This window comes from Aquila chrysaetos, chromosome 14 (genome assembly GCF_900496995.4).
Source record: "Aquila chrysaetos chrysaetos chromosome 14, bAquChr1.4, whole genome shotgun sequence".
NCBI classification, from domain to species: domain Eukaryota; kingdom Metazoa; phylum Chordata; class Aves; order Accipitriformes; family Accipitridae; genus Aquila; species Aquila chrysaetos.
Window position 1 is genome coordinate 20,257,426 of NC_044017.1, and position 22,910 is coordinate 20,280,335.

The following is a 22,910-nucleotide window of genomic DNA, read 5'->3' on the forward strand; positions in this document are numbered from 1 at the left end:
TTTTCATATGTCCCTTATGACTATTAGGCATTATTACAAAGTGAACATCAGAAAATTTAGCTTGCTGAACCTTCATTTTCAAGAAAATAACAAAATTCAAACCAAATTAGCGTGAGCACAAGAAGGGTTCTCAAAATTGTCTTGCAGTTAGTCACTCACAGGAATATATTTGCTGTGTACTGACCTCGGAGAGGCATAGGTTAATAATTCCACAAAGTCCTTAATAGGAGTTCAGTGTTTGGCACAAGAGAATTAGCACTGTATTGCATTCATATAACCACCTTCAAAACTTGATTGCATGGCTGATTACAACCTCCTTCAGGAGTTCTGCTTCTTTGCCTTTCATGCATTATATAATAAACTATCTGTGGCATTTTCTCTTAGCAGAATCATTAAAGCTTATTACTAATTCAGTGCCCTGGTCTGATCTTTTGTACTTTTGCACACAAATTTATATTTCCTACGTGGGGGTCTGTCGTGGTTTAACCCCAGCCAGCAACTAAGCACCACGCAGCCGCTCACTCACTCCCCCCCCACCCAGTAGGATGGGGGAGAAAATCAGGAAAAAAGAAGCAAAACCCACGGGTTGAGATAAGAACAGTTTAATAGAACAGAAAAGAAGAAACGAATAATGATAATGATAACACTAATAAAATGACAACAGCAATAATGAAAGGATTGGAATGTACAAATGATGCGCAGTGCAATTGCTCACCACCCGCCAACCGGCACCCAGCTAGTCCCCGAGCGGCGATTCCCCCGCCCCCACTTCCCAGTTCCTATACTGGATGGGACGTCATATGGTATGGAATACCCTGTTGGCCAGTTTGGGTCAGCTGCCCTGGCTGTGTCCTGTGCCAACTTCTTGTGCCCCTCCAGCTTTTCTCGCTGGCTGGGCATGAGAAGCTGAAAAATCCTTGACATTAGTCTAAACACTACTTAGCAACAACTGAAAACATCAGTGTGTTATCAACATTCTTCTCATACTGAACTCAAAACATAGCACCGTACCAGCTACTAGGAAGACAGTTAACTCTATCCCAGCTGAAACTAGGACAGGGTCCCATGCAGCTAAATGAATATGCAATTCAATTCAATATGCATCATATTGTCTCTTTTTCAAGCAAGATTTAACTTGGTATTTTACATCCAGCCTGTAAAATAGCAGTCTCTGCACAGGCTTACTTCTTTTTATGTGGCTAGGCTAGCCTTAAAAAGGGCTAGAACAGATACAAGTTAGGTAAATACATGTGACTCCTAGAAGAGGACAATGAAAAATCATGAAACTTTACAGTAAAACCAAAATTTTTCCTACAGTCCAAGGCAGGCACATACACAGCTAGGATGTACTGTTCTTTAGAACCCAAGTGATTGTTAGGAAACATGGCAGATGCTAATGACATTGCTGCATTGCAGGGCGGGAACTTGATGACCCTGTTTTCTCTTGATACACTATGGTCAGGCTCCCAGATGCTTAGGCCACATTTCTATTTTGCATATTTACTGCACATCTACATCTTTTAGTGTATACACCCCACTATGCACTTCTTTTCATCCATCACCCACACAAACAGGATTTTTGGACTAGCTGACTGTTGACTGGTATACAGCTAGTGTGACTGTTATTTGCTGTAAGGTCTGCCATTCAGTTTTTGTAATAAGAAACATTTTGTCTTTACTACATAGTTCTTTTTTTCTGTAAATTTTGTAATGAACAACAATTTCTACATAGATAATGAACATAACATACTATGGTATGCATTAATTTGGGCAGGTAAGGGTAATTCAGACCAAGCAGACATGGTGAGTGAACTTACTCAGTCCTAATACCTGACAGAAAAAGGCAATTGGGTCACTCGATCTAACTTAAGCTTTCAGATGTAACATACATACAAATCTAGACAGCGGGAGGCAGTGTGGATGATGCCTAGAAAGATTCACAGCCAATTTTTTTAATTGTGCAGCTGCCACAATTAAGCACAGACTTTTAAAAAGCATTCAGCAATCACTGTCTTACCTCTCATGGTCAAAACAGCAAAAGATATTAGCATCCAACATTCTGGATTATTCTGAAAGTTTGGCTTTTAATTATTATCTTTAGTGGGAGATGAAGTATGAGAATCCCAGGCTGTCTCAAAAAGTACTTAGTGCCTATATGCTGGGACCTGAAGGAAGCCCTTGTTCAGTGGAGTTGGAGAAGTCTAGATACTCCCCTGACCGCCTGTAAGCATTTACTTGAATTACATACACACATGTATACACACATGTATTCATGTGTGTGTATATACATATGCATACACATACTTTCTTATTTCCACATATGCGTAAGTCTGGAAGGATATTTAAACTTCTAAATATTACTGAAATTAAAGAAAGCTAAATATCTAATTTGATACTCAACTAAATATCTTTATGGGCAACAGCCGTTGGAGCAGCTATCAAATACCTACTGAACTCAGCAGAACAGAATACTATGCCATCTTCACTGTTAACTGATAGTTCTATTTTTCTAATTTGAAACTTGATTAACTTCTTAATAACTAATATTGGGCTAAAATGAAATGTCTTTTGACTCGGTAGACCAACTTCAGCTGAATCTTTCATTACTGGTTGAATTCATTGAATTGAGAAGGATTTGTTCATTGTGAAGGTCACAGACTAAATGATCTAAGACTTTTTTTCAAGTCATCCATATAATTGCAACGCACTGATAATTTTCATACTTCAGTAAAAACTAGGGAACTGGCTCAATATTATTAAATAAATGAAGTATTAATATGCTGTAATTGTGATTTTTAAAGATGAAGTAACACTTCAAAATTTCATGCCAAGCTAACAAGATAAGAAAGTATGACTGAAACAATTATATTTCCCATCAGAGTAGTTTTTTTCATGGCTTTTTTGGCTTGAGGGTTTCTTTGCTCTTGTGCCTTATTGGTGATTCAGTTATTCTTTTACTACTCCATTTGAACTAAGAAAAATACTATACTTGGCATACATAATTACAGTCACGTAAAGAGAGAAAATATGTTTCATACTGCATGCTTTCTGCCCACAGTACTCTCACTGACTACAAACAAATACTTTTAAATCAATATTTTATGAATGACATGCATATTTTGCCTGATACTGAAATACAGCAGTGTTTTTCCTTGTCAAAAAGTTCATGCTTTCACGTGTCTGTTTCCATAACAGGCCATACATTATCTACCCAACTTGAGAGTAAAGTGAAATTTGACTTAGGATGATATTAATTACTTACTAGGAATTTTATAGATGTAACTAATTTTATAAAACCCTTTTGCAATGGGAAGAATGACAAACATATTTCAAAGACTAATCCACAAGTTATCAGCCTTAGAATTTTTTCATAGAAACTTTTTAAATCTTGTCTCTGTTCTTACTATATATTACTCTAAATGTATTTTGACCTATAAATAAATATATAAATAAATTTATACTTTAATTTAAATCCTGTAGAAGTTATTTTAGGTTCTTTTATGACAGTTTTGACACTGATGATGTTTTATAAATGTGCTGTTTATTAAGTACTGCTGTTAATCAGACTCTTTTCTCAGAAAGGCAATTATTCTGCCTCCCACTATAGGGAAAAAGGGACACATGTTGAAAAAATTCTTCCTTAACTGCAGAAACTACAAGAAGTTGTAGATAATATTTAATATTTTAGTCAAAATCATGCAATAAATGGATACTGAAACAGAACAAAATGGAACAGCTGTATGGTCTAAAATTATTAAATTCACAAAGAAGATTAATATTATAAACACATTAGCTCAGTCTAGGATGAAGTAATTCTGTTAATTCAATAACAATTTCTTATTTAATGACAGATTCACTGTATCTTTTTTAATAAATGAGAGGAAATAAAAGGCCTTAAGCTCATGCTGTAGTAAATGATTAATTTATAAAGACTATTTTGCCTTAACTATCCTATAGCCTGATACAATCAAGAACATTTTTAACTGGTGGAATCTGCATTCAATCACTGGTCTTGCAGAGATAATGTAGCCCATATAACTTTGATTAGAATTAAATTTACTTGAAACAGGTTCTTTCTATTAGGAAACTATACTTTCTAGTGTAGGAAGTAGAACTTTGCCGTAATTATATTATCCATGCAGGGTGTTTTTCTTTCAATATTTTCTATCAGTAGTTACTATTTCTTTAATTGCAGGCACTTACTGTATGACTTTTTTTTTCTTCACTTTTTTTTTTGGTCAAACTGTATAAATTTTTAATTTACTCCACTACTGCATTACTGCACCAAATACATGAAATACCATTCCAAATTTACACACAGAAATAAGACTTCATTAATGCTTTCCATTCAGAAAATTACCAGGTTTTCAACTTTTGCCAGTGAACTGCTATTCATTGGCATAACCAAGGCAGCATGGATAGATATCTTTCCTCTCCTACAGTCTGATTCCTAGATCAGGTATGGACTGATTGAGCAATACAGAAGTCTGGCACTGATGCAATTTATTACATTCCCCTCAGTTCTACCAGGCAGATATCCTTTGTGCCAGAGTCATTCTCTCTTGCTCTTTCAGGCACACTGAAAGGGCAGAAAAGGGTACAAAGGGGCCTAAGCAAAAGACTGAATATGGTTTTTGATATTCACAGTGAAAGAATTTTGAAAGGCAAAACCTCATTAAGAAATGCAGAAAGGGCATGATTCAACTGTTTTCACAAGCCATACTACCTCACATCAAAGGCAGTCTGGTCTTTTGAGGTTGGCTTGTCAAACTGAATTTAAAAATGGCTTTTTAGATTACTTATCAAAGGTTTGTAATGACAGCACTGAGATAAATACTTTTGATCCAGCCAGTCATGATTTCTCCTAATGTCTCCTACTTTGAAACCTCTACTGCATTTTCTAGCCATTTTGTACATACATATATACAGAAATGTTTAGGAATCTATATCCATCTTAATACAAAAAGAAGTGACCAAACCCTGAAAAGACAGATTTCTAGCTCAGAGGAGACTGAGTTTGGTCTAAATTCGTACCTACGCACAGTGTCTGAATAAGCTGAACCATTGGGGAATAGAAATCTATAACATCTCCACAGGCAAAATTTTCACTGTGATCAGTGGAGATAAAAGTGCTCAGTACTGGATGCTTTCTTTTCCTTGTCGATCTTCCCCTCTAAACAGTGATAATTATAATAGAAATCCCAACAGCTTTGATGGGTTATACAACGAGGTGCAATTCTGTTAACAGAATATTCCCAACTCAAAAATGAACGAAGATGTGACTATTACGTGATTGTGATTATGATTATTTCTCAAGCTTTCTTTTTAATCGCTCAATGTTGAAAATAAAAATCTCACAATACTGTAGGTACTCAAAAGCTATTAAGAGATATGACATCTACAAGAAGTCTACAGACACCAGTAATCTGGGAGAATAGAAAAAAATGAGCCATGTGTTTGATGCTAGTTGAAGTAGTATGTAAGGTAAGGTAAAATTACTAAAATAATATTGTAAATTAACAATGTGAAATTGCTAAATTCAGACTCACTGGATTATCTTTCATCTCTGAATTCTGAAAGTACTTGCATATGAAAATGAAAGTCTACTTACAAGTATTTTCAACAAATCATCCAGAGCAGAGGTGGTACTTGGTAACTGAAGTAATACAATGGAATATAGTTAAGAGGCACAAGAGCAGCCCTTGCAATTGCAGGACTGATACCTGATCTCAGTAATGCCAGGTTTTCAGGCCTTCTTAGAGACGTACATTATACTTTTCCTTGTAGAAAATTTTACTATAAACTGTTACCAAGAAAGACAAAGCTGCAAAAATTGATTCATTCTAAGTCATCTAATAAAATAGGACCCTGAGCACTAAGAAGGAAGTAGGACTAGTAAATATCTTTGGATAGAAGTATTTCAAAAATTTCAGTTAGCTGTACAGTATCGTGAACGTTCAGCACTGGTTGCAGAGTTGTTCTGCAGTCATTTAGGGCCTTTGTGACTATGGATTATGAAATTTGGCTGAAGAGTGGGAGCAATTCCTGACAGGTGTTCAGCAACAACCAGAACTTTAAAACAATTACTCGGTTTCCAACTTTTATTTGTCTGAACTAGACCTTTGTGAAATAAAATTTTATTGTTAGTCTTATGAACTATTCCTTGCTGAGATATAAATACAATCAAACTGTAAAATGATAGTTCCAAAATCTGATTTTGGAAATTATTTTTGTTTTGTTCTGCATAGCACAGAGCGTTTTAACAAAACCTAGGTCATCCCAATCACTGGCTGAAACTTTTATCAGTTACTTATGAACAGCATTTGCTAACTCTTTACCAGCAACTCAGGAATGCCTTTGGCTATATTTTACTACCTGTCTTAATTGAAATAGAGGAATGAAAAAGTATGCTTCACTTTCACTGTGGAAATACCAGCTTATAGATTTATTTCAGTTGAAAGACAACAGAATAGATGAGAACTTTTCATGCCAAAAGAAATAAACAAAGTGGCTGGTATATAAATTGGGGGAACACATGATTATTCACACTGAACTCTGCAGAAGTGTTGGTAGTTTGCATTTTTTAAAATTCTGTGAGGTGTTTAGGTGTCCAAATATTTACTTAGAAATCTATTTGGAAATCTCAGGCTTGTTAACCATGGTCTTCATTTTTAGGGATCAATTCACTTATCAACATGTGTCTACTGCCATTTGAATTGCCTCAGGATAGCTTACTTGACCTCCAGCAATCATGCATATTTCTCCTGTGTAGTCTTTGTCATATCTGCCAGCCTGCAGGGAATGTCACTGTACCCTAAATGTCACAGATAATGTTTGATCACTGTCTGTGTGCAGCTGAACCAAGTCCCATCTTTGAAAATAAAGATAACATCCATGCGGACACCTATATGTAAATGCTTATATTTATATTTATATTAATGTTAATGTATTTGGATCACACATCTAAATTTTTTTAGTGCTCTTCTGCAGTTCTTATTCTCTGCTGAAGAAAAAAAGTATGGTTGTGGCTGATAAAATAAATTGTTCTTTAGACTTGTCTGACTACCATGGGCATAACAACAATTTAGACACTGTAGACACCCACAGATTAACACTCACATGTAGGTGTCTTAATCTTAAATTGGATCCCACCTGTACATATCTGATAATCATATTGAAAGGTAAATGTCTTAGGGCTGGATTCACAGAAATAGCTGCAAAAAAGTGTATTTGCTTTAACGTCTCTCATAGAGGAGTATGGATTCTCCTGGCTACTTCAGTCAGAGCACAAGTATGTCTGTCAGGCAGTACCAAAATGTTCTATGGCTTCAGTGACATATTTAGTGGTAGTACAGTGCTTCCTTATTCATCAGCATCCATGCCAACGAAACGTAATGGTAAATGCACATTTAAGTAGCTCTGAATTCATGGAGCACTTAGGACAGTAAAAGCTTCCAAATGAATAATTGCTTCACACAGACAGCTTTTGCATCCTAAATTGCTCAGTGGTTGGACTTTAAAATAGGCTGTGTTTCTATTAGTTAATCTGCAGGCACTGTAAAGAGGGCAACAGACTGCAAAAGGACTCATATAAGAAAAGAATGCAGCATGGTAATAGTGGGAAAGAAAAATCAGAACTGTTTCCTCCTGGGAACCATTATAAAGGGAGGAAGGAAACGAGTTTCTTGTCTGCAGATAGTTACAAACACAATATATTTTATGTTGAACCACATTTTTGCAATTTCGAATATAGAATATTTTCAGAAGTTTTTCATGACTTCCCTATAGAACTCAATCCTCATAATATATTCCGATGAAGAAAATCCAGATACAGTGCCTGGGGGGTATCATTTTCTTACTTGCTGAGTAGACATGTTAATGTTAGTGTGAGCAAGACTTTTCTTCAGTATAACCAAGATCCTTGAAACTGAGGTAAGTACTTTTTAAAAATCCATGTTTAAAACATAATGCAGTATTCATTTCTGCAATGCACTGCAATTTTGATCTCTACTATATTGTAAGTGTAAAATTCATTCTGGATGTGAGCATCCCATTGATAGTTTTGTATCTGGAATAGGCTGAATACTAGATCAAAGACTGACTATGGTTTTCCATATGGTTTGTACTTCAGCATACAAAGCTTATGCAGTACTACTTTTTTTTTTTTTTTTTTTTTTCCCCCCCAGGAAGGCAGTATTAGAAGCCTATGAATCTATTCAGTATTAAAGAATTACACAAGATACGATATTAAAATAAGGACAGCAGCTGTCAGACTAATTCCCACTACTTTGATGCATGATAAAAACACAGAAAAATTATAATAAATGGATTGCATATTTCTTGTTTGTGTGGATTACCAGTTATAAGTTAGCGCTTTCACTTCCACTTCACAGGTGATGAGCAGTTAGGCAGCAACCCTGCTTACATGATTTATAAATCTATATAGACAAATCTGCATGTCACTTATGGCACTCTTGGCAGTATATGCTGTAATCAAAGAATGAAAATATCCATTACCAAAAAGAAAATATTTTCCTTTCTATTCAGGTGGGCAAAGCACTAAATAGTATGTGAATTTGGTAATAATATTAAAATCATCTATGTTTGCTGACCATATGAAATTCATATGATTTTGAGAGATTATATTTTTTTTCTTTTTCCTGTTCGCTGATGTCAGATAAAAACCCCCAGATGCTCCTTGGTTTTATTTCTACAGTTCTGATGTCTTGTTTTATTAACATTTTTATTTGTGTGTATTTTCTTAGGTTGTATTCAGTTGGAGGTCGGGATGGAAGTTCGTGTTTGAGTTCAATGGAATATTATGATCCTCACACAAATAAATGGAATATGTGTGCTCCTATGTGTAAGAGAAGAGGAGGTGTAGGAGTGGCTACGTGTGATGGCTTTCTTTATGCAGTTGGAGGGCATGATGCTCCTGCTTCTAACCATTGTTCCCGACTGCTGGACTATGTAGAAAGGTATCTAATTATACATGCATTTTTTGAATACAAAATAATGTCCAGTAGCATCATTTTCTTACTTAAGTGACGGTAAAATTAAACAGATGGTTTTACCCCAAGAAATGCCAAATTATTATTTACTTGAAAAAGTCCATAGAGGTTTGTAGAAGACAATTTATTTGAAAGTTATTTTCTTTCCTTTTTAATCACAGTACTATTGTATGTTATCATGGACCAAAAAACCACTATTTTTGCATCTCATTTAAGAAATCTTTGTTTTTAAGGCACGATATTACACATTGCAGAGTCATAAATTAAACTTTGCAGAGATAAAAATTCAGCTTTGAAATAATTTTATAACACCAAATTGTGTTTAGAAGTATTTTGTAACTCTAAAAACGTAGCTAAGCAAAGAAATATAGAGCTGCTTAAGAGATGGATATTTACAGTACATGACATTGCTTCCTTTAGCAGCACTGTCAATTCCTGTTGTGTTGATATAAGCCTTATACACTGTATTTACAGTACCCTAATTTTTGCAGGTGGATATTTTGCAAATTCAAGAATATCTAGTAGGGCAGTAGGGCACAGTTGGAGTGGTTATAGCATTCAATTTGAAGGTACTCTTCAAATGTTTCATGAAGGTCTGACTTTTTTCTGTTTCTGTATGCTTTAAAATAGAATAAGGAAAATACACTCTCCAAGTATGTACATGTTGCAAAGGTTAAATTGGATACGTTTGAGTAGTTGGTTTATCTTGACATACAAGTAAAGATCGGCACTGGGAGAGATTTATCTATTTATTTATTTATATTTTAATTAAATGTCAGGTACTGCTTCTGCTGTATCTGGCTTGGCATTTACCAGTTACCCAATATGTAATCCAAAAATGATAAGTTAAAACTTACTCCTTGTGTTACCCATATGATTTTGCTCAGTCTTAGACTCATTCCCATCTGTACTGTATGTAAGCAAAGATCACAGACTGGCAAATACTTTACTTCTCATTTCCAACAGATGGAACGTTCATCAGAGAAATCCCATGATGCCTGTACTTACAGGGCCTATCCTTGTGGGCTTCTGTTTATAAGGAACAATAACCAGAATTTTCAATGAAATAACTTTATATTAAGACTACTAGTGACAACATTAATAAGTATGAAATCTATCCAACTACTTCTGCTTATTGGTATTTGTAAGGGAGCTTTTCTTTAATTTTTCTGTCTCTGAGAAGAAAACCCTTCTGGTGTTGAAGACGAACCACATCCCATTACATTTTTCTTTCTCAGGGGGGACTGTAACAACAAACTAAACCACATATCTTTAAGCTATTTTATGTACTGGTATATGAATGACATTATACAGTGTTCCTTGTCTAGGTATTTTTGCACTGATAGCAAAAAAATTGGATAATGTACTTCATGGGCAGTTAGCTTCCAGGCTCAAAGTTGGGACTAACAAATCAGAACATGTAATGCTATTAGCTTGCATAGAGTGGACATGAATTAAGCAGTGGACTCCACTAAAACATGAAAAATCTCTCATGGCCCTCCCAGTGATTCATAACTTTATATAAAGTGGCTAGGATGTGATTTAGTGTGTCTATTTTTACATTCAAAAATAATACATCATCTTCAAAAAATAAAAACATCTCAATAACTTAGGAAACCGAAGACTAATAAGTGATAATGAGGTCTATTATAGTAAGCTATTTTACATCTGTTTGAAAGTTTTACTTTCTGTAAATATCTAGGGCATCTTTTTTAGCTAAGTCTCTTTCCTTCTTCAGGAATGAGTCTCTACTTCAGTCATTTTGTCATTCTGCTACAGCCTGATAGGATGTGCTTTATTCAAATACCAATTTGCTCCTGGAAGACTGTCAAACCAGACATAATGTTTTAAAATTTATTTTTGAGATTATGTAAATCTAGTGAGAGCAGATATGTGTTTTCTAAATGCTACTGCTAAAATCCTGCTCAACAGTAATTAGGACTCCCAGTGTGAACTCTTCTAAGGTTGATGCAATTGTAAAGGATTTCCTACGAATTCAAGCATTCTAAAATAAAATAATAGTTATGTTTGTCTGCTCTTCACAAGCTGGGAAAGTACAATGTTGTATTCCTTTTTAAATGTAAAATAACTAGATCCTTTTTTAAGAATTATAAGATTTTGGAGATATTTTGGCAGATTTTATGAAGTAGCTTTCTTTTCCAAATGTTACTCAAAACTTGAGAGCTATTAAAAACATAAGCAAGTGATCTATACTTTTTTCCCCTTCATCTCACCTTGATTTCAAATTGATTTCTTTCTACATTCAGGAACTTTTATCATAACCCTTCTGACCGTAGGGCATACCTAGTTATAATAAAGATGAAATGTACAGTTGTTTTTAACAGAAGAAAGGATATAAGAAATCTCAGACATTTTCCTGGCAATTACAAAAAACAAGTTCTTGTGCAGTTCTATTTTGTTGACAGAATTGAGTTATAAGAATTCTGTTTAGCCTTGCATATCTGTTTATTACGAAAGGAATAAAGTCCAAAGATGTCAATTGTATTTAGTTTCCCCTGCTTTTGCACCTCCTCACCTTGGACCTTGTCATTCAAGAGTAGTGTATCAAAGAGTCTATTAAAAGTTATTGCCTTTAGGCAGGTGAAAATACAATGCACGCTGGTGCATTTCACTGGATGGGAAACTTTCAGCTAGAGGCATATGATGCTGTTGAAAAAGTCATACAGTCTTTGAAAAAATCCATTCAAAATTAATTTGGGGGGGGGCTTGTTACATGAACATTTCCCTTCCACATATTCAAGCATTGTTTTAAAGTATTTTACTCTCAAGTTTTAAAAAAACATTTATCTCTTATCTAGATATTTAACTCAAAACTTTTAAGGAAAGATAGCAAAATGAAAGAATGTGAATAAATAAAATAAAGAATTTTATTTTTTTAAAGTAAAATGAACAACACAATCAATTTAATGGTATTTTAAACATTTAATCAAGGTTAAAGACAATTCTGTTATTGTCCAATTTGAAGGTCATATTTCTGAACCAAAGGACAGTTACAAGCAAAGTACTGTAACATTGTTGCATTATTTATATTAAAAAAAATTAAAATTTTCCATTATTCAAATATAACGTGGGACTTGAAACAGTATTCTTACTAGTTGCTTATTGAAAATATGAATGAAGCATATGAAGCATATGTATATACAACTTCCTGTAGGATTATTAACTTCTAGTTAATAAAGTTTAGACTAGAGGAAAATATGTTGAAAGAATTTGACTCCCCCCTAAAAAAATAAACTTATAGTTAATACTGTCTCTTAAAGGTGTAGAGGAAAGTGGTTTGATGCCATTTTGAATGCCACGAATTTTATATAACAATATAGTAGTTAGAGGACTTGTAAATAAATAAGATTTTTAGCCATTATAGAGATCCTTTATAATTATTTTAGAGAAATTATCATGCCCGAAGTGTGATCTGCCTTACACTTAAGCAAATGACTAAAGTCAGTCAAAGGATTTGTATCCTTAAACTGTTTATTTTCTCCAGTTATTATAAGTGATTCTACTACATAGTAGAGATGCTTAAGGACAGATGAAATTATTTGTATCATACTGTGATAGAGTATTCTATTTTAGTAATATTTGTCATCTAAAAATGAGGTATCTATCTAGTTTAACCTAGTACTCCAGATATCCTTAGTAATAAACTAAGAGGCACTGTCAAAAAGTGATTCATTTCTGTTTTACAGATGTCTAAAATAGACACAATGGAATGGCTTCTGAAATTAACTAATTTTTACATTGTTATTCAATATCTAAATTAATGGCCTAGGCTAAATGTTTAATTTTTAAATGACTTTCATTATACAAAAGGAATTTTGCCCTTAGTTTTAAAAATTCTATGGTGATTATGTCTTAAAAACTGTACTACTCTCTTCACTTGAGCAAATATCAGGAGCAGAATCTAACTCTAATGCAGTTAAGCATATCCCCCAAATTCAAAGGGAGGTTTTCTGGCTGTGAACATTGCATAGTATAATTTTAGAAATTAAAATATGGGGTAATATAATTTTAGAAAGAATATTTTAATATGCTACAAGAAATATCCTATTTAAAATATATACATAAAAATGTACATATATCCAGCTATTGCCCTTATATCCTTCTCAAATCTCTTTTCATGACACCTTACCCCACAAATACCTTAGTTTATTCCAAAAGGTTAGATGAGCAAAAGATGCCAAAAGATTTTTATTTTTTTTTTCCCCCAGAAAAAGAGAACTATATTCAAATGAATATAAGCATGAATTCTCACTTATCTTCACCCTGGACATTCAGTTTTCTTTCTCTTTCCTCAGGTATGATCCAAAAACTGATACATGGACAATGGTGGCTCCACTGAGTATGCCTCGAGACGCTGTTGGTGTCTGTCTCCTTGGTGACAAATTATATGCAGTAGGGGGCTATGATGGTCAAACATATTTGAACACTATGGAAGCATATGACCCTCAAACTAATGAATGGACACAGGTAATCATAAAGTCTTTATTTTTTTCGTCTGTAACATATTTCAATAGTTGTACATAAAACCATTACTTTTCTGAAAAAAGTATAGTATCTGAGGTTGCCATAGCTGTAAATCTAGTCATAGTATTTTTTCAAGTGTTATGTCAGGAGTTTCCTCTGAAGACAGAAGAGAGAATTAGATCCCAACCGGAAAAAGACAGAATAAACAGTCATTAGAAATATTACAATATTACAATATTAGAAATATCGTTACCTTTCGGGCAAAATTCTTGTTCTGATCAATTTCTATAGCAAATTAATTTTTTTCATCTTTCTTCATGCAGAAGAAATGTCATTAAAAGTACCACAATGGATCTGGAATTTTAATTGGTAACCAGCATGTCCTGAAGAGCCTTCACATAAAATTTGTTTACTTTGTGTAGAGAGCCAAGTTTTTATTTCATTCTTCAATTCGATTTTCTTATGTTTGATGGATATTTTGAAATGTTGAACTATATCTATGTTTCTAATGTTGAACCATATCAGAATTAACAGGTATAATAGAAATAGTGGTATAATTCAAAAAGCTGGGGACTAGTGATTTGGTTGTAGAAGGAATGTATTTTATTATGTCATAGTAGTGCTTGGAAAGATTTGGATTTACAGCAAAGACTTAAAAAAGAAACAAAAGATTATTTCAACACTTTCTGTTATTAATTCTGTTTTAAGACTTTCTGAAAAAGTAATTTGTTCCACCAGTGTAGATATTTACATCTGAATTAGTCACCCTAAGTTCCCTTTAAAGTTAGTGAAGAAAAGTACGTACTTCGAAAGCATGATCTTATCCTAAAATAAGCATTTAAAATAGGTCAGATGTCTTATACTCAAAAATGCCTATTTCTTTTTATGATTGTAAAGGGGGGCTTCTGTTGTCAAGCTTAAAGGTGGACATACATGGTATAAAGTCAATGCAGAAGCCCATCTTTTTTATCTACTAATCATTAAATGACAAGAGAGCATTTTTATGACATTCTGTAGGAAATAAAAAATCAATTTGGAAAGATTATTTTCTCAAATCCACCAGCCCACATAAAAAAACATGAATAACCATGTTTGGACAGATCAGAAACATGTAACACCTCTGCTTTGATATGTATAGTACCATTAATTACAGTGTATTACCATTACAATTATTATTACATACAAGCTGACTACTGTTTTAGTTTCAGCAAGATCCAGTCTCCGAAAGTTATTAAACCTTGCGTTGTCTTGAATACTGTCTAAAGCTGCCAAACTTATTCCAAAGGACACTTGAACCTGTTTAGGAATACTGGAACCATACAATTTTGGTATTGGTAGCCTTGACCTTGTCTCAGGGACTAAAGTGGAAGCATCAGCTACAGTCTACAGATTATAGAAGCTCCTTGCATATCAACAGTTCACAAAATTGATGACAGCTTGAAAATCACTTCTTTTTTCTGTTCTTACACTATCAAGTGAAAGATGTCAGATGTGAGTAAGTAACTTCAAAACTACAATACTAGGATATTCTGAGTTGTATTTATTTTTAATGGCTTATACTCCCATTAGTTTTGACCATTTTGGAATAATGTTGACACAGCACTTTGGTAATCTCTTGCATGGCTTGTTCCTGTTCAGTTAATTTGTATCTTTTTTTCTGCAGATGGCTTCCCTAAATATTGGAAGAGCTGGTGCCTGTGTTGTAGTCATCAAACAACCATGACTTTGTCAGCACTGCTTAGGATTTTACTGACTGTGAAATTATTATTTTTCTATCAGACAACGAAAATAATAACTACATGAGAACAAGGATTTACACAGTGAATACTCTGTTGATCACAGACCTGAAGAAGTTTGGAAGTGGGAAAGATTAAGTATTTATGCCCTATAAAATCATAAAAACTGTTCACAGTCAGTGAACAAGAAAAAAAATCAGGCTGTTGTAGGCGTAAAAGTCTGAACGTGTTCTCATGTTCAGGTACTGTTCTCATGAATGTGTCCTGGACAACTGGATAATCAAGGGACAGCTGTACACAAGGAGCAGGAGGGAATACGAGAAGAGTTTTCATGGCCAAAAGAGTTTTAACTGCAGAAACATTAAAGTACATTTAATCACTTTTAAACTGTGTTTTTTAAAAGAGGAAAGTAGATAGTAATGTAAGATTTTTCTCTTCGGGTCTTGTCTTCAAATGGGTTGTGGCTTCTCATTTAAACAGGCAGTTTGGTTCTTACTGAAGGAAAGAGGTAGAAAAGTCTGGATATTCAAGTTTCATTCATAATGACTGAACTGTTGCTCTACAGTAGGAAGAAAAACAAAACTAGAAGTAAACCTCCAAGATGAGGTTTTTTTCTGATTTCAGATTATACCTCCTTGCCAGTGTTAACGCATCTTATAAGCAAGTTTATTGAAGGGAAAGCCTGTGTGTTTGATCTAATTACACACAAAGCAATTCTTTGGCTGCACTGGGGCTTTGTTGCAAATATGGGAGTCAAAAGAACAGTTTCCCAGTTCTTTCTTAAACTTACATTCAATTTAAGCATGTGGGCTCTGATGTCATTGTTTAGTGTATCTTCTGCATGTTGGAAGCTCATGAAAAGCTGGCAAATTTATACTGTTCCTTCACTGCATCATGTAACAGATGAACCATGACCAGAACAGTCTACAGAGCCTCTGCTAACATTTCAAGAGGATAAAAATACTATATTTTATTTCTTTCTGATGCTCATACATACACATCTTTGCCTGATTAGAGCTGCCAATTTATGACTTTCGACTTATGACTGAGAACAAACTGCAAGTAGGGAATTCAGTCAGAATAAATGCAGGTGAATTAAGGAAAATTAGACCATTTGATGTAATAAAGTTCATATGGCAAATACACTAGTGTCATCTGTGCTTCCCTTTAGGGTTGATAATTTCTGGCAGTAATGATACTTTGAGATTTTGCCTTGGAAGTAGATTTGACGTTGATGCTTTGTATCTGCTCAGCTGAATCAGTTAGAATCCTAGGGGCACTTAGGAATGGAATATTCAGGGATGCACAGGCTCTGGGAACAGGACTACCAAGTATACCTCTTCTTTAAAGCCTTGCTGATCCTTTAGGAAACATGTCATGGTCCAAAAGCAGGAACCTCACAGTCTTCTGTCACTAGCAATTTTGAGAAGGAATTCTGGTTGTAGTTAAAAGAATTTTCCTAGTGGAAACCTTTGAAACCATTTGAGATGAAAAAATACATGCAGCCTCCCACTTGGGACATTTGATTTGAAGATGTGTCTTTCCTTCTAATAGCATCAGCATGCATGGAAATCTTTGTTTCCTAACACAAACTGAACTTCACTTCTGAAGCCTAATTATACTGGTTTAAATCTTTTAAATGCTTCTCTGTCCTAATTAGAAATCAGCTGCAAAATCTTCAATATTGGTTTTCCACAGTCAGTTGGCTTTTGAATTGCAATTAGCCTTCCACAGACAAGCATGTCCATTTTCCCCAACTGTAACAACTTGTTGAATAAAAGATGTTACCTCACTACAAATTTTGCTTCACATAAACATAAGCTTCTGAGACCAAACCAAGAAGATTCTAGAATTATAATTGCAATTAAATAGAGACATTAGCATTCAGTTCTCCTACACAGATACCTAATGAACTTAGAAATTGAATTCTAATTCCATTCCCAGAACTGCCTTTTGATTACATTATATTCATACACAGTAGAGATATGATTACTCTACCCATATACTGACCTTCAAAATAGGATTACTTCTATTAATTGCTGTCCCTGGTAGATTTGTTTTCTGTGCCTTGATCATTTTTATCCCCAATTTATCCTCAATTTTATTTTTTATTCTCAATTTCTTTTTTACAGATTTTCAATTTGCCTTAATTTATCCAAAATGAAACATTATTCTCATGTGAAATTTTTCAGACTACTCCTCTTATGCTGAAAAAATAAAATTATTGATTTGTTTTATTTAGATTATGTAAAATCTAGCCACAGTAAGAGCCAAATTTGGCTTTCAGATTCTTTTTATACACCTACATCAATATGTTCTGGAGTTTCTTCTAAACAGAATTTAGGAAGAATTTTTTTAATAGATTTTAAGTTTTTCTTACCATTCTGTTTACTCTGCTCTTATTAAAAACAATAATAGTTTTACCTTTGACTTAAATCAAAATAGTATATAGTCTTAATCTTGGTTTCTGTGATCCATTAAGATCCTTTTTTTATGTATAAGAGTTAAAATTGCTTCTGATAGGCTGAGTTGTGCTAAACAATATTACATTTACAGGAAAAGCAGCTGTCTTTTGAAAAAACAGATTACCTCATCGTTTTTAATCTAGCATGGTACCTTTTCTCTCATATAATCCCTTTGATTCCACAGTGTGAAAACCATAGTGGAATCAGATCTGCAAAAAATATTAATTTCAGTGAAATTAATAATTAAATTACTCAAAATGCTGCTTGTAAATTTTATAGTTTAATATTCTAAGACTGTTCTAAAATGTTAGCATTTTCTCTATCTTTCCAATTCTTTTTTATTCATTGTAGCACTTCTCTTTCCCAGAATGTCAACCACTTTTACTAGAAAGTCCTTTTTTCACATTAGCCTGTATTTATACATGGGCATTATACCTATTTTTTTCCTATTGTTGCCCATCCTTATATATGAACATCTTTTGTATTAATCAAACATAAGTAAAAGTAATTAAAATTAAGGTCCTCTGGGGTAATTAAAATTGAGGTCCTCTGGGACTATTGAGAAGCCTTGCATTTCTCTGTTCTATGTGTCAAAAAGTCCTTTTCTTTTGTGTTATTGTTTATTAGAGATTTTATTAATTTCCTTCTTGCTGCTACTGGTTTTGAGATAGGAGGAGGGTCAAGGACATGAGTGCTAGAAAAGCTATTTTTAAATGGATGAGTCTATACAGATTTTTATATGAAGATAGAGAAAACAATACTGGCAGAAAGTGGTCATTCTTGTGCCTGAGGATTTATATTCAGAAGCTTGGATGGACAAAATGAAATCAAGTCTATGCTCTTCAGTTTCCCTACCCAATTCTTTTCAAATCCATTGGGACATTATAGATCAGTGACAGCCAATCATGATGCAGGATTTTCTTTTCTCTTTCTCTTTTCATTGATTATTTCTCTAGTGAGGATAAAACATTCGCTGCTAAAAAAAAGAAAAAAAGGAAAAAGTGCAAAAGACGATACTTATCTTTGAAGTGCTTATAGAAGCAATACCTAAAAGACAAAATAAGTGTGTTCCCCAGAAGAGGGAATAAACTCATCAGTGTTATAGCTGTGGCAGTGCTGTTAATGTTTTTTAATATATTAAAGAAGCCATAGAAGAAATTACATTTTTGTAGGGTTCTGATTGGTTAAGTAAAAAAAATCAAGAAAAATAACATTATGTCTCTTTTTTTTTTTTAAATGACTTAGTCTTCCTTATTTAATTCCTTTCAAAATGCTAGATAGTTAAACTCCAAGAATATAATTTTCTAGACAACTTTAGAATCTTTATAAATATGGAATAATTCAAGTTGAACTCAATGGAAAAACTGATCAAGCAAAATAGGTAAATCTTCTCCTATGACTCTGAGGATGCCATTTTTAATTTGTTTCTACCAATATAATAATGTTAAAAAATCCATTTTGCAAAAGAAAGACTAATCATTTGATCTTCCATCGTTTATGGAACTGTTGGTTACCTTGCATTTTTGGACCTTTGCTTTAAGTTATTTTTTACATTTACATTTTTATTATTGACAGTGAGGGATGCTAGAAATATAATCAGTAAAGATCTATATAGAAAAATGTAATTTAATAATCATTATTTAGTAGAGCTCTTTATTATTGCCATTTTGTGGTCCAATTTTATTGAAAATTTTTGCATTGATATCAAAGCCACAAATAAGGCAATAAAAAGATCTGAAGGTAAGAATATTGTTACTTTGGCTTTAATTATAATTGATCAATACATATTTGTATATGTGTTCTTGCAATCAAAATACTAATATTGCTTAAAAGCAAAAGTAAGTTTTTAAAGATTCTTTTGCATATAGAACAGACTTTTAATCATATGAAACTGGTCAAATTATTAAGACAATTTAAGGATGCTTTCAGGGAGTTACCTGTCTCATAATATTGTTCTGTTAAGCTAACATTAATTGACTTAAGGGAACCATTTTGGCATAGACAAGAGATTATTTCCTTGAGTATCATTCTCTTCTACAGAAAACTGCCATCAGTTGACCATTATTTAAAAAGTACTCATGTTAAAATGTATCTAGAAAGCTCTGTGTATTATTCAGATTGTTTTATATGTTTAGAAGGCCCAAATAAATTCCTTTGAATATATTTGTCAATGACTTAAACTCTTTCCAATTACTTCAATAAAAATAACTCACAAATAAGCTTGAAGTTACGCAAGTTTTAATGGCTCAGACCTTCATGTCCATGAGCAAACACCAGAAACACTGTGCATTGTGATTATGAATGAAATACCAGTTTTCCACAAGAGAATGCACACTCTAGAAGTCTTTCCTTATTACTGTGCTGACAGTGGACTGGGCATAACAAAATGTACCCTGATATCTATGACTTTGTATTAGTTATTTCATGAGGAATAAATAAAGACGACATTTCTGCAAAGGCTTAAAAAATGCCCTTGTAACTGTTATCAATATAAATTGCATGAATAATTCTGTAATATTGTGGGAAGCTTAGACATTTGACTATGTGCATATATGGAATTTGATGGTACAAAAACAAGTATAAAACTATTTACCTGTATCAAATTCACAGCCTGGAACAGGACATGGTGCGCTTTTTTGCCATTAGCATCTCCCATACATACACCTGTGTTTAGTTTTATAGGCTCACAATCCAGCTGCCCATTTGCTCTTTTTACAATACTGCTTTCTCACTTTTCTCCCCTCCCCACCCCCAGTTTCTGTTTATATTGCAGAAGCTTTCTACCATTAGGCACATTTTCCCACAGAATTGTTTCTGATGAAAGCAGCAAATATAATAGTACATCATACTGGTAACCAATTCCTTATCACTCTATATGCAAAATGGATGTGCATGACATAATAAAGAAAGGTATATTTTTCTTTTCCAAAGTAAAACTTCTTTGATATGTCTTCAGTCTTTTAAGATCTACACATGGAAAAAAGAAATGTAAACTTTCTAAAAACGTAAACATTTTTAATAGAGAGCTTCCAACTATTCACAGATTACTCCAATGTTAAAAAAATGTGTGTTTAGTCATGCATAATTTATCATGATCGCAGTGCTGGCATCCAGATCTTTATAGATGTTCATGTTTGTGCACTTGTCTCATTGTCTCCAGATTTTTTCTAATCCAAAGGACATCTCCAGCTGAGTGAATAAAATATCAAATGCAAAATTTACAACTCACATTTGAAGCTTCTGTATGGTATGCACAAATCAGAAATCAAGATCCCAGACTGCTCACAGACCATGTTTCCAACCTTGGTAGAAGTTTGATTCAAAGTTAGCATTCCTACCAAATATAGCATCCAGTGTAATCGGTATAATATTTATCAAAATATCAGAATAGAAAATATTCTGTGAAGGATAATACAGTAGAATAACAGTATCTCAGAAATGTAAAAAGAATATTAGGGAAACAGATTTTTGTTACTTGGAAGGAGACATTCCCCAAGAGTACTATATCTTATTCCCGACAGAAGCAGTTTGATTTTAGGAAAATAACTTTACAACCAATCTACTGGCTCATAAATTGAAATACTGTTTGAAAACAGTCATTTCTTATATTCCTTCTTGTAAAATAGGAACTTGACTTCATACGTTCACCATAAAAGAAGAAAAATTGTTATTTTTCCCACAGTAATACTTAAAATCTCAATATTGAAAAACAGCAAATCATATATATCTTAGAAGTCAGTAGCTAGTTACATACTTTAAAGTCTGAGAATATCAAGTTCTAGGACATTTTTGCGTCTACCATAGCAAGCAGATGTGCATATACTAGGTAATACAGGCTCACTGCCAACTCAGAAGAGAATCTCAATATGTAAAAGTAACTTCAGAAATATTTCTGTTTAAAAATAGATTATCCATGCAATATATCTGTTCTAACTTATATGACAATGTATAAAATATTCAGCAGAATAATTATTCTTCAGCCTTATTCTAAATCCAGTGTAAAGCTGCTCAGATTGGCATAACCTTACATTTCATTACAAATTCCCTCATTATAGTTCTGCTTCATAGTACATGGGGATTAGGTACACTTGGGGCAGAGAGACTGCTCAAAATCGTTAAATCAGCATAACTTTGATTTCCACGTGCAGGACTGCAATGCAACTGTTGGAAATTAAACCATAAAGAAAATTATTAGCAAAGGTAAGAAATGCAGTGGCAGGGAACAATACAGCCTGTAATCACTGGCTATCCACAGCTTCTCCCTGGGGATCTATGGAGCTGCCAAATCCATCACCCTCTAAGGGTTTGAAAAGCAGTCAAAGCTGAGGTATAAGCAACTTACATTTCTGTCACCCCAGATTTTCCATGATGACATGGTGCTTATACATAAAAATTAAAAAAAAACAACAAAAAAAAAAATTTTAAAAATCCACTCTTGCAGAAGTCTAGTACTCTTCAGATTTACGTCTGTGAACCAGGTTCATATTCAGTCTTCTTCACTTAGATGGCTAGGTTCTGTGTAAAGTCTGGTATCCTTAGTGAACTATTTCTAATGTAGAGGCTGTCCCTAACAAAAGTCAGTGGAGAGAGCTGCTTTTGAAGGCCTCCAGGAAGAAATATTGTTCCAAAGGTGAAATATATAAGTAGATGAGCATTCAGTTTAGTTGCCCCCTCCAGAAGTGTCTAATACCATCTGAGATGCCCAAAATTATCTAAGACATCCACACTGGACTGGCAGGTATAACACAGGTGAAGTTTTGGAGTGGCAAGAGAAGTTCAAACAGGAGGCTCTGAAGTATCCCAGATGATATTAGATGCTTATGTGTAGTCAAATAGAATTCATGATCCCTTATATATCTCTCTCTCTATGCACCCAGTGCCATTAGATGTTTGAAGGTGGCATCTTGCAACCCACCTGGGTGATAAGAAAGGTTGAATTTAAAAATGGTTTACTTCAGTTGCTTAAGCTTGAAAATATTAACCTTGATTGTCCAATGAATGACACATACAGTGAACAGAGGTGTGAGACCACAGTCAATTAATACTCATTAATGCCGGCATGATATGGTTAAGTATGGGAAATGCTAACTCGGAGAGATCCTCTTTATCATGAAAATTAGCTTTTGTGCATCACGTCAGTCAGAACTGTAAGCAAGTAATGAGTACTCAGCAGAGTTATTAAAAAAATCTCTTGCAGTAGTTGCTATTGCCTG

At 33.8% G+C, this 22,910-nt stretch overlaps 1 protein-coding gene across 1 annotated transcript in view; it reads left to right on the plus strand.

Annotated features, from left to right (window-relative positions):
- KLHL1 (kelch like family member 1) overlaps positions 1–22,080 on the plus strand; it is a 239,237-nt gene extending 217,157 nt beyond the window's left edge. The window contains 3 exon segments of the mRNA XM_030036596.1: positions 8,766–8,978; positions 13,328–13,499; positions 15,160–22,080. Of these exon segments, the coding sequence (XP_029892456.1) occupies positions 8,766–8,978; positions 13,328–13,499; positions 15,160–15,219 (445 nt within the window). The 3' untranslated portion in view covers positions 15,220–22,080.
- Positions 22,081–22,910: the final 830 nt, after the last annotated feature.